Source organism: Copadichromis virginalis, linkage group LG19 (genome assembly GCF_057382275.1).
Source record: "Copadichromis virginalis isolate Kocher_CV1m ecotype Utaka linkage group LG19, C_Virginalis_male_GT1.1, whole genome shotgun sequence".
NCBI classification, from domain to species: domain Eukaryota; kingdom Metazoa; phylum Chordata; class Actinopteri; order Cichliformes; family Cichlidae; genus Copadichromis; species Copadichromis virginalis.
In genome coordinates this window covers 6,630,534-6,643,300 of record NC_140636.1, presented here as the reverse complement: position 1 = coordinate 6,643,300, position 12,767 = coordinate 6,630,534, and the positions used below count along the sequence as shown (strand labels likewise).

Sequence of the window (12,767 nt, the reverse complement as noted above, 5' to 3'; positions counted from 1 at the left end):
TCCAGAATCGTTAATATTTAAAATAACTGTCGAAAAACAACATGCTATTTGTGTGTATTAACTTCAATTTTGAAATTTATGTTAGTTTTATTGTCTGCGGGGAAAACATTCCAGCAGCACCGTGTGCAGTTCTGTTTCGGTTAAACGGTGTTTGTGTCCCATCATCCCTCTAAACATGAATTAATGATGTCGATGCAACAACAAAGGAGCAGCGTACCATTCATTTATTTCAGTGATTCATATTTGAGCCCATTAGACCAAACTATCAATGTTCCCAATTTTTGCAGCATAGATTAAAATTGACTGCGTTGTGTTCTTTGAACTGGGGCCATTGCAAAGAGTTCAGTTCACGGAGCCACTTCAGCCGTCAGACCGTCGGCCGATCACAGAATTTAAATGTAACGGGGTTCAATGCATTTTTTTCTCTACCTGCGGGGTCTATAAACACTGTTGCTGAGATAAATGTATGAAATGTTAAAAAAACAAAAAAACGAAAAATGTGTAAATGCTACTCAAATTCCCTTAAGCAAAAAAAATGTCGTTTTTGTTTTCTTCATTCATATTTCTACAGCTCCTCTTAGCTCAGCGCCGCGCAGCTGGGAGAAAATGGCCCAAACTGAATTTTCAATCTTTTCCCTGCGGTAATTCACACCAGCGCTGGAACAAATGAAAACTACTGAATTTAGCGTCAGAGAATGAAGAAAGAGCACAAACGGTTTGTTTCAGGTTGTTAAGCTAAATATTCGGCTGAAGGCCTGAAGGCCCGCACAGTAAATGTCAAAAAAAGTGCCAAAAGCACAAACATCTTCAATTGTTTCCAACTGATCGTGTGCGGCGGTTAATTTGTGTTTTAGAGAGCAGTGGCCTGTTTAACCAGTTGAGCTCGCAGGCCTGAAACCGGATCTTCATCTCTGTCTAATCTCTGGCAGTTTGACTGGTGTCCTCGTGCGCTGGGAGGGGAGTATGGGATGTGGGGGTGTTGGGGTTCTCCTGCAAACGCACACAGAAAGACGCATGCACTAGAACTGCCGGAGCTCGCGTGAGCACATACATTAGAGTTCAGGAAGTGGCGCGTGAAGCAGCCTAAATTCCTCGCGCAGGAGCGGGGGCTCGCGGCGGCTCGTGGAAGCCATGGATCACATAGGGATACTGGGGGCGCACCTGCAGCAGCACGCGCAAGTGGAGTCCATCAGTTTTGGCATCGATCAGATCCTCAGCAACGTGGAGCAAAGCTGCATGTTGGGCACGAGGATGCACGAGCCGGACTACGGACACCTGGCCTACAACAGCGGCGCGAGCGGCGGCGTGAACGGAGGTTTCACGTGCAACAGCAGCGGATATAACGGCACCGGCAGCGCGTGCGGGATGTCTTCCCTCGGCGGTGCTTATCAAATGAGTATGGGCGTGAATATGAACGGTGCTAACGTCAACTCCGCCGGGGTCATCCGTGTCCCCGCTCACCGGCCTCTGAGCGCCGGGAACTCTTCCATGCCTGCGATGAGCGGGACCATCAACAACCTGACAGCGCTCACGTTCCCATGGATGGAGAGCAATCGACGCTACACTAAAGACAGATTCACAGGTATCCACTTATTATTATTAGAATTGCTAGAAGTAGTATTTATTGGTCCTTCCTATGATGAAAATGTAAATGTACCTGGCAGACTGTTTTGCGGCCTCTCTTCATTTTGTAGCCCGATTATTCATTGTTTCAAATAAAAAAAGAATAATATGAGTGTGTGTGGGAGAGAGGATAAAATAGCAACACTAAACGTTAGTTTAAACTCGGTACTTTTTAATTAAAAGCAAATGTCCACTTACAATAAAACGGGGGGAAGAGAAGAATCCGTTCTTCTCAGCAGTAATTTGTACACAGACAGAATACGCGTGAAAACCTGTGGCTGCCTCTCTGTGTTTGTGGAGCCGCTCCGGAATTTTAGTGTTTAGTAACTGCACCGTGTTTCTAATATAAAAATATTGATTTTAAATTTTGAAAATATAATTTTGTTTATAACTAAATATGTGGCTGATTTGCCGTAAGGCAATGTGGTGGTTTGCCCATGGTTTTTCAATCCCTGAATTAAAATATATATACATAATTTAAAAAATGATTTCTGCATTATATTAAAGGAAACTATTGATACGTGTGATATATGTAATAGTTTTATTTATTTTTACGGAGCTGCTTTTCTCCTGCTACGCTGCTGGTGCGCTCTCGGTTTCTTTTTGCTCTGCATATCCTGCTTCCCTGTCCTGTCTCATCCTGTCCTTTCCTTTCTCGTCCTTCTGCCCTTCTCTCCTGTTTAGTGTCCCTCTCACCCCTCACTGTAACACGTCGTGTAGGTCACCCTTATCAGAACCGGACACCGCCGAAGAAGAAAAAGCCCCGGACGTCCTTCACCCGCTTGCAGATCTGTGAGCTGGAGAAACGCTTTCACCGGCAGAAGTACCTGGCGTCGGCTGAACGTGCTGCGCTGGCCAAAGCACTGAAGATGACCGACGCACAAGTCAAAACCTGGTTCCAAAACAGACGCACCAAGTGGAGGTGAAGTTACCAGTGTATACGCGTTGGTACAAAATCTACCGAACATGCGCTGAACAGACATTCTTTATCAAAGACTGCGTGTCTATTTGGTTCCTAGGGGGTGTCAGGAAAACCATCTGTGTTTTTTAAAGGTCTCCTTGGATCCAAATACTCCACCATGAGTTTCCCTTTTGTGACGTTATCTTGTTGTGTTCTTATTTGCACATTTACCGTAAATCCTCATAGAGGTAGAGGCTGTGTAGCTTAATTTCATTGCAGGATTGTGGTGAAGTGCCTGAAGGCAGAAAACTTCCTCCCAATTTAACAAGGCCATTGGACAAATGAATTCAAATGAAATGAGCCTACTAATAGCTACTGGCATGTATATAGCTCAACTTGGAGACACTGAAACAGGCGCTCTGTGAAGATTTCTGGCTCTGTGACTATTAAAATGTGGTAATATTGTTGAACATTTCTCTGTCTGTCGAAATCTCTTTTTTTGTCCTGGAAATAATAATTTTCTGTGTCACAGAAAAGCTCAGGAAAGGCTTTTAATACTACTTTCCCATTTCTACATTTTTAAGAGCAAATTCAGCAACAGAAAACATTTTCATAATAATAACTATTAAAGATCAAACATCACTGATATTTGAAAGAAACTGTTTGCATTAGCCTATTTTAGTTAGACAGTTGAGCTACATGAAAACATACAGCATAACTCTCCAAATTCTCTGTGTCTCTCCCAAAACAAACCGATGTAGCCTGATTCTGATCCCCCGGAGTGTCACAGCTCGTGTTTGTACACTGTGCTGAATCTGTGCTCGATTTCATGTCACTCTGTTGTTGATACAGGCGGCAAACGGCGGAAGAGCGGGAGGCTGAGCGGCAGCAGGCCAATCGGATCCTCATGCAGCTGCAGCAGGAGGCCTTCCAGAAGACGATCAACCAACCCGTGACCCCAGACCCGCTGTGCCTACAGAACAGCTCTCTATTTGCCCTGCAGAGCCTGCAGCCATGGAACGAGAATACCGCAAAGATAAGCAGCGTAACTGCCTGCGAGTAGAATCAGCACAAACCATCCAGCAGGGTGTCCGAGAGACTGCTTAATAGCAGAGAAGCTGGCTAAAGCCTACACGCAAGGTCATGTCCCTGTTCTTGTTGTCACCCATCTACTGTCAGACAGACATTGAAGCGCCATCAGACAGAGTCCCCCAGCACTACTCGCTCTTAATGGGGATCACAGTCTGAGGTGGATCCTTCAGTGGTCTGGAGTGAATCCAGCTCTGCAGACACCAAGGTTTAATCTTCGGGAATAATTTGGAGGAGTACTGATGGACAGTGTTACAGAGTGGCATCGAAGAGTTGTTGTAGCTACTGTAATTTCCTAAAAGAGACTAAATGATTAATGGCTAAATAACGTATTTTCATATGGGGTCTCTTACAAAAAGAATATGCTTCTGCAATCAGTGTCTATCCAGCCCCTCACAGCAGTTTGTGATGTAACTGCCACTTTTCATCTGTTGACTTGTGTTGCTGGACACAAGTTTTCACCTTTTTGTGTTCCATATTATCCTACACTATGTCATGCACATGAAATGAATTTTGGCTTACAGCAGCATAAAAGAGCACTTATTTTATCACCTGAGATGAATAACAGCGAGAGTGAGAAGAGTAAACCTGTGTGTTTCACCCCGTCTTACTGCAGCTCGGCTATATATGGTCCAAAATCATCCGATTAATGGGGGAACAAATACCATGGCACTTTACAAGTACGTTTAACAAAAAACATACTTTTCACCACAGTTTAGCTCATATTACATTTTCTTTTCTCTTATTTTTGTAAAAGGCTTTTACAGACTGTATTTTCACCACTGTAAAGCAAAGGATCTTAGACCTGACACCAAAAAACAATGACACAAAGCTGCCGTGTGTTCATTTTTTGCCCACTGTGTGTGTGTGTGTGTGTGTGTGTGTGTGTGTGTGTGTACACGTATGCCGTAGTTTTCCCCGTGTGACACGCTAATGGCTGAAGTGAAAAAATAATGAATTTCTTCAAATACTATGATTGTGTTATGTTCTGTAATTTAAGTAGATGGAATTCTCTTCGCAGGCTATCGTTAAAGTATCTCACTGATTGTCAGTCACTTCTCACAGCACTTCCAGATGCAAATCAGGCGTTTGAATTTTGTTTTGCTTATTCTTTTGTCAGACAGATGTAGTTCTTCTCATACATTCGTGTATAAACAAAAACATAAATGTGGATATTTTCTGCTTTTTTTCACTGATGCCAACAGACTGCAGGAGCAGGTTTGTGCGTGTATACATGTGTGATGTGACATTTGCCAGGACTGGTTTCTGAAAGGCTGAAGGAGAATTTCATCATCCACTCAGAAACATCAGTGCTGAGCCGCTGAAGCTGATCCACACTGGAGCTTCCTGGAATTCCTTTCCCCCAACACACACACACATCCCTGCAACAGCCTGAAATCAGATTAAATCAAAATGTTGGGGCTGTGATACGTATACATTAATAAACACATCCCAATCTTATGTTTAAGAAAGACAACAAGGCAGCGAAAGAATCCACTGCACATCCAGGATCACAGCAAAACGTCCTGCTGGTCAGGCCAGAATAAATGCCCTGAGTAAGATAATGATGATGTGAGCTTCATGTGTTGCCTCCGAGCTCACCCTAGAGTCCTCTGAGTGAGCTCTGTCTTAAATGGAGAACAACACAGAGAAATGTGCCTAGATCAAAGTGAGCTGAGCAGTACCAGACAGTGGAAGTGTGGCTTTAGAGCATAGGTGTCAAACTCTGGCCCGCGGGCCAAATTTGGCCCGCAGCCTAATTACATTTGGCCCGCAAAGCCATACCAAATTATTATTAGAGCTGGCCTGCTGGTATTATACAGCTAATATATATATTGTTTAGTATTAAGCTTGGCTTGTTCCATATTCAGTTTTTCAGAAAAACGTGTTTGAGTCCATAAGAAGAGATTCATTCTTATATCTGGAGGAAGATTTTTTTTTCAGTAAATATTAACGTTAGCCCGCGACTTTGCTCCAGTTTTGAATTTTGGCCCACTGTGTATTTGAGTTTGACACCCCTGCTTTAGAGTAACCTACATATAAATCAAGATTATCTCCTGACCAGTTTTAGTACTTCTGAACAAAAGTCATTATCAGGGGTTAAAGTGGGCAACGGCTTTCTGGCACCTTCAGTTAACGAGCAATTAATTGAGTGCGTGTGTGTGTCTGTGTGTGTGCGTGCGTGCGTGCGCATGCTGCAGCCTGGTTTGCTTCCAGTGATGTCATTGACATACTTAAAAAATAATTAAAAAATTATGGTGTTGCACGGCCCGCTGCATCATACACTCTGAAGTGATTCTTTGCAACAGTTGAATCCTGTGGAGATGAGCAATTTTAAAAAGCTCTAGTAGGAGAGGGTAGGAGGGCCTTTACATAGTCGGTTGTTTATAAGGTCCCAATATCAGCTGTCCTATTTACAGTTTTTTACAGCCGCTAGGACACATTTCCCAATACTTAGGTCACTTTTGCAAAACTCTTCACACAATCCTCCTAACTGACCGTCAGCTTGGCAAAGCAGTTCATTTCACATTCAAAATGCACTACAACTACCAAAACACTTCATTCAGGTCTCAAATAAACTCATTCTTCCAGAACACTAGCAAAGGTTGACAGCCGACAAACACACTTTGTCACCCACAAAACAATGACCTAAAAAACACTAACAACATGTTACACAGTGTTTTCTTGTGTAAAACAAGGACACATCTCTGTTTATAATTTCAATATATGTTACTGGAATGAATCAGACATCATGCAGAATTCGTTAATATTTGTTTATGTATTTTTATTTTTTTGCACTAAGTAATCCCAAAATACAAGAATTTGTATACACACCATCCACTGATACACATACAATAGTAATGCTAATCTACTCGGTCTCCTCCATTTGGCCACAGGTTCTCATCCACATCACATCTTATGTCATCTAGGGCAACACACCTAGGAAAGAATCTTCTGGCTGCCAGAATTGAAGGAGTTGAACAATTGAAGGAGTAACACCTGTGTAGATGTTCATCTACAATGAGAATCAGCTGTGGCTGGTTAAACTGCATTTTTAGATTTAAAATATGTTTCAATAAAATATTGCTGTTGCATTTTGCTGTCTTTTCAAGTTTTGCATTGTGTTATTGTTTTGGCCATAAGTTTAACAGTTTTGAAAACAGTATGTAAGCACATGCAAAATGTCCTGTACGTACAAAGGTTTTTGGCAGTTGTTGTGTCTGAGTGAGAAGATAATTCATGAAATTTGAGAGATGTAGTCATTGAATGCATTTTGTGCCAAAACAATGATAACTGGTCCTCAGTTTAGCCCACATAGACTTCTGTTGTGCTCACTGTGTGAGGAGTTTTGCAAACGTGACCTAAGTATTGAGACATGTGTCCTAGCGTCTGTAAAAAACTGTAAGCTGATGCTGTGGCCAGTGTCTCTGTGAACTGGACTCATATGAGACTGGACTGTATATACTGGGTGTGTGGTTTTGCTTTCTCTCACTTGATTCAGGTGCCCAACACTTTTTTGTCCTGTGAAAACAGCTGACTCCACTGTCAACTGGCAGTACAAGAGCAGAGGGAGTTTCTCGTTCTTCATCTGGGCAGCTGAACACTCCAGGCGCACAGTGCTGTACAACAGTTAGAGGGCTAAGTTCCAAAACGAAACTGCATTTTAAGTGACTGTTAATAATAATGTTATATCATTACATTATCATTCTGCATGCTTTAATGTCAAAGAATTATTTTACAGCTGCTGCTTGAAATAAAGTTCAAGTATTTTAATTGCAAGTCGTGTCTGAAATTTTATATTTTCAATATATACCAATACTAGGGCCATAGTGTGTGTGTGTGTGTGTGTGTGTGTGTGTGTGTGTGTGTGTGTGTGTGTGTGTGTGTGTGTGTGTGTGTGGTGGTGCGGGGTATTGTATGAAAATGTTAATTTTGAAGGGATGATGACTGCCATTCCTTTAACCTCTTAGGTGGCATTATTTTATTGGCTGGTTGTTTATGATTCACTGTGTAAAGTTTTTATTCTAATAACTTTTGCTGCCACGTTAATTTGACAGCAAAGGTTATTCCATCTAAAATTTGGTGCACTGGAAATATAAAGTAGAATAACATGAAAACTCATCAATTTAACTCACTGGTAAATGCGGAGGTGCACATGATAAAAAGAAAAAATATGGCATGCATATGTTTATTATTGTTGTCATTATTATTATTATTGCTGTTGTTTTGTATTTGTATATTTAATTTTTCTTTTATCACTGTTTAGATCCGGACTATTTGTCATGATTATTTAAGTTTAATGGGAAAAAATACTTTTGTTGCACGTAAAAATAACACTCCATTCATTGTACCTGTGTGATGTAAATAAAACAGAAAAGTCCTCCACAGCTGTGAGATCACGTGTACAGTTCAGGTGTTGCAGGAGATCGTGTATCTTGTCTTGTACTGTGAACATTCTCCTAAGCCTTCCATCCTCGGTGGGTTTATCGGACAAATTTGGAAAAACTGTTTGACGTAGATGGGACGCAGCTGTGTAGTGACCCCGTGTTTTCCGTCCATCAGTGAGCTGTGATTTGCACACGCAGGCAGCGCTGAGCGCTGATTCAGGGAGCGGCTGCTCTGCTTTCCTTTGCATTCTGTTAGCAAAGCGCGCATTTTTGTACTGCTTGATCTCATTCATTTAACTGAAAATTAAAACTGCGAACTAGATTAAAATTGGATGAATTGCACAACCTTATTTTCTACACGTGAAGCTGTATTTTAATTAAATAATTAAACCGACGAGTCAATATCAAAACGGATATTTAGCCTTTATCTCCCCCTGCTGGCTGCATGCAGCACTGCACTGGCTCGCCGATCACTTTTCGTCGCTAGATGATGATGAAAATTGCGTAAATGTTAGTCGACAAACAGTAACGTCATTGTATAAGTGCAGGCGGAGTACATAGAAAACAACTGCTGGTTTCTGTTTTTCAGAGATGTCTCTTCTGCGCGTGTGTTCCAGACAGCTGTTCTGGAAGAGTCCAGCTGTGGAGCCGCTTTTCACAGGTCAGTTTGTTCGCTTCAGTAAGAGAAAACGGAACCTCGAAAATGAACTGTTCTTTAAATGCTTTATGTAATACATCTACCCGCAGAACAAAAGAACAGAGCCAGGAGGAGGTCCTGTACATAATTAATGAACAGAAGAGTCCGTATTCTAAATAGTGGATAAATGTTTCTTCTTGATTGGAAAGATGGTAAATGGCCTGTATTTATATAGCGCTTTACTCGTCCCTAAGGACCCCAAAGCGCTTTACACATCCAGTCATCCACCCATTCACACACTGGTGATGGCAGCTACATTGTAGCCACAGCCACCCTGGGGCGCACTGACAGAGGAAAGTTACAGACGGGATATGTTGCATTCTGTAAGGGAGAAAACTCACACTTCTTGACATTTAAGTGGGTCCAGAAGCAGCTGAGAAAGATCATAGATATGTGTTAATGTGTGCAACACACAACAACAATGTTCAGTGACTAAGAGCAAACCACAGCAGCCTCCGTGAACAGGATCCAGTAACCGTCACAGTGGCAGATATCCAGGAAAGGGTCTCTGGACAGCACCAGGCTAACAAAGAAGCTAACTGCACTCCACGAGCACCTGGCAGTACAAATGAACCAGCTGCTGATGGACAAGATTGACTTGGAATGGCTAAATGATTCCCAAGGATCCCCAGAAGGGACCAGTCCCATCCAACTACCACCAATAACCTGCCTCAATACAATAGGGAAGCACCTGTCAGGCATCATAAGTGCTAAGATGAACAGTACATGTTTCAATACATGATCAGGGCACTGAAGGGAATTGTCAAGCACACTAGAGGAGCAAAACATAAGCTAATGTTAGATGGAGCAGCCACACGAGACTGACCAGACTGAACAACCTGTGCACCGCCTGGATTGACCACAAGAAGGTGTATGTCTCACACATGGCTTCTAGAGTGCCTAGAACTGTACAAGATAAACAGTACCCTGAGAGCAGCAGCAACTCAGTGTTGATGCGGCGAACAGCACTACAGGGCAGGAGTGAAGGAAACATCGACTCACTGATCCATGCCGCTAACATCTGCAGCGGTGACATCAGAATGTCATTTGGACTGGAGAAATGTAATTGAGTGGTAACAAAGAGAGCAAAGGTAGTAATTGAAGGCAAAGGGGAACATTACTGAGGATAGCAATATGTACCTGGAAATCCCCCTGGCAAAGGGAAACCATGAAGAGGCCGCCAGGAAAGCCACAACCACCAAATATCTGCAGAGTAAGCTGAATGGGAAGAACAAGATCCAGGCAATCAACATCTACGCCCTGCTGGGATAATAAACTGGCCAAAGGAGGAAACAGAAGCCACTGACATCAAGACAAGGAACTTCCTTACCATGCATGGAGGATTTCACCCCAAAGCCAGCACCCTAAGTCTGTATGCTAAGTGGAAGGAAGGTGGCCGAGGACTAGTGAGTGTTAACGCCAGTATACAGGAAGATAGGTACAACTGATAGTATGCATAGTGAATATTTTAGGCAGCAGAAACCTGAGAAAGAAGAAGCGCAAGAACAGGAGCCATCATGGAAGGTCAGGCCCCTTCCATAGAAGAAGTGGCCAGGGTACAGATCTTCAACAAAACAAAAGTAGACAAGACGCCATTGAATAAACTGGAACCTAATACTTGAGTGTGTCTCTTCCTTCAGGGTGTTTGCGGGCAGCCAGCAGAGCGGTGAATGACAAGGAGCCATTGAAGAAGGCCAAAACCCCAAAAGGACGGTTTGACAACCTCGAAGAGACGAGCAAAGATGTACTAGAAAGTGAGAAAGAGACAAAGCCTTTCTGCATCTAGTTAACAAACAGTTACAAACTGCACTGAACAAGTTGACAACCAAAGTGATCAGCGAACAAACTGTAAATAATACTGTTAATAATCAGGGATGATGAAGAATGAAAGTGCTGTTTCTTTATTACAGTCTCTGTTTTTCAAAACACGAACAGAGATTAAGATAAAACAGGAGAGTAAAACTGTTGATGACCGCGTGGCCTAATTGGCCGTGTGTGTGGGACAGTGTTTAGCACTGTACTGGGTTCTCCTCCAGCAGTCTTAAAGCATGCAGTTAGTGGAGTTGGGTTGGCTGGTCATTCTAAATTGCCTATAGTTGTAAATGTGAGTGTGAATGGTTGTCAGTCTCTCTGTTAGCTCTGCAACAGGCTGATGACCTGTCCAAGGTGTACCTCACCTTTCGTCCTGTGGCAGCTGGAATCGTGTCCTGCTCCAAATAAAATCAGAATTTCAGAGCTCCCAGTCAGAGTTTCAATCTGGAACTTCAGTTTGTACTTCCTATTCAGAAAGTTGGAGCCAACCCACCAACCCTGAGGGACCAGTTCAAGGTGATGGTGGTAGTGAGTTTAAACAGCAGTGGGACTGTAAAACTTTCATCTGTACTGCCACTGTTTGGGATTAAATAAGTGAGCCATAAGCAGCACACTGAGCCGCCTCTGTCCATGAACGCGCTCAGGAGTGTGTTTAAGCTCTAAAAGCTAGTATGCTACATTGGTAGTTATACATGAATGTTTTTATGAGCATGCTATGGTTTTTTCTCACTTTTCAAACGTTGTTACTGGAACACACAAACTCAGGAGTCACATCCACGTTCTGTCCGACATCTGGGATTAGGGCTGCTCAATTAATCTAATTTTAATCACGATTACGATCTGGGCTTTCAACGATCATTAAAAATGACTGAGCCGATTATTAGCCCCTCCCTCATGCTTTACTCTCGCGCTGCTCCGTGTGGCAAATCGAGCGCACCTCTTTGCATTTCGAACACGCGTCACAACAATTAAGAGGACCCGAGGGAAGCTCGGAAAGCTAAGCAGAAGTTATTTGGAGAGGAGAGTGACTGCCGTTGGTTAAAGAGGTAAAAACCTTCAGTGGTGTGGAAGCATTATGGGTTCAGTCAGACGTGGATCAAGTAGACACAGTGTGTAAACTTTGCTACAGTGTAGCTGCACCACAGAGCAACACTGCAAAGCTCACTAAACATAGATGTTTACATTTTTCATTGATTTCTTATATTGCAAACACTTGCACTGTTATCAGTATTTGCACTATTTTATATTATTTTTTGACAATCTTTAAAGTCATTATTCAACACATTGTTATCGTCAAATAAATATCGTCAAATAATCGAGATCTCAATTTCAGTGAAAATAATCGTGATTATCATTTTTGCCATAATCGAGCGGCCCTGTCTGGGATGTTGGTTTTTGGGAAGTGGTTATAGGGATTAAGTTTAGAAATGGCTCACAAGTGCAAACTGTAATCTCCAGAATGACCATGAAGTTAAATCAGAAACGGCCAAAGTCGTTGAAATGGATTCAAACTTTCATATTAAGAAACATTTTTAGACTATGTGCTTAGTCCTCCTAACAAAACATTTTCATTTGAATGGACAGTGCGTTTATTTAGACAAGGTATATTTTTATATTTAATATGCATTTTCATTACAAATTGGTCTACAGCACAGGTGTCGAATTCCAGGCCTCGAGGGCCGCTGTCCTGCTTGTTTTCCAACTAACCTGTCCTTTTAGCTTCTTATTGGCAAAGCACACCTGATCCAGGTGATCAACAGCAGGTAGGGCAGGGATATCTCAAAAACAAGCAGGATGCTGGCCCTCGAGGACTGGAGTTTGACACCCCTGGTCTAGAGGTTTCAAAAGGTCTGAAACTCACCTTATTGTAAACTGAGAAAAGGAAAACTGTCACTGAAGATCTCAATTACTCTTATTTTTTCAGAGTTCCCTGATGATGTGAACCCTGTGACGAAGGAGAAGGGGGGCCCACGGGGTCCAGAGCCAACTCGCTATGGAGATTGGGAGAGGAAGGGCCGGTGTGTAGACTTCTAGCTCATTATCTGTAAATTAATATGTACCTTATGAGTATGGAGATGTACTGTAAAATGACATACTGATGCAGTTTGGATATGTATGTAGCCATTAGTGGTTTTCTGTCTTTTGTTTAATCGTGATGGAGGAGCAACGAGCAAGTTGCCAAATTAAAGTAATAAAACAACAAAGATACACTTTGTGTTTTCATTGATGTCAATAGAAGTATGACTACAGAGACACC

The 12,767-nt window shown here is 42.4% G+C and overlaps 2 protein-coding genes across 2 annotated transcripts; both read left to right on the top strand.

The window, feature by feature from the left end:
- The first annotated feature begins 1,131 nt into the window (after positions 1–1,131).
- Positions 1,132–3,587, top strand: tlx1 (T cell leukemia homeobox 1). The gene is made up of 3 exons (XM_085441796.1): positions 1,132–1,582; positions 2,308–2,545; positions 3,377–3,587. Exons 1-3 carry the CDS (start codon positions 1,132–1,134, stop codon positions 3,585–3,587), a joined length of 900 nt encoding a protein of 299 aa, XP_085297922.1.
- A 4,905-nt stretch (positions 3,588–8,492) lies between these two features.
- sdhaf4 (succinate dehydrogenase complex assembly factor 4) lies at positions 8,493–12,716 on the top strand. The gene is made up of 3 exons (XM_085440631.1): positions 8,493–8,662; positions 10,339–10,452; positions 12,435–12,716. The coding sequence occupies exons 1-3, from the start codon at positions 8,593–8,595 to the stop codon at positions 12,542–12,544; spliced, it is 294 nt and encodes a 97-aa protein (XP_085296757.1). The 5' UTR covers positions 8,493–8,592; the 3' UTR covers positions 12,545–12,716.
- The last annotated feature ends 51 nt before the right edge of the window (positions 12,717–12,767 follow it).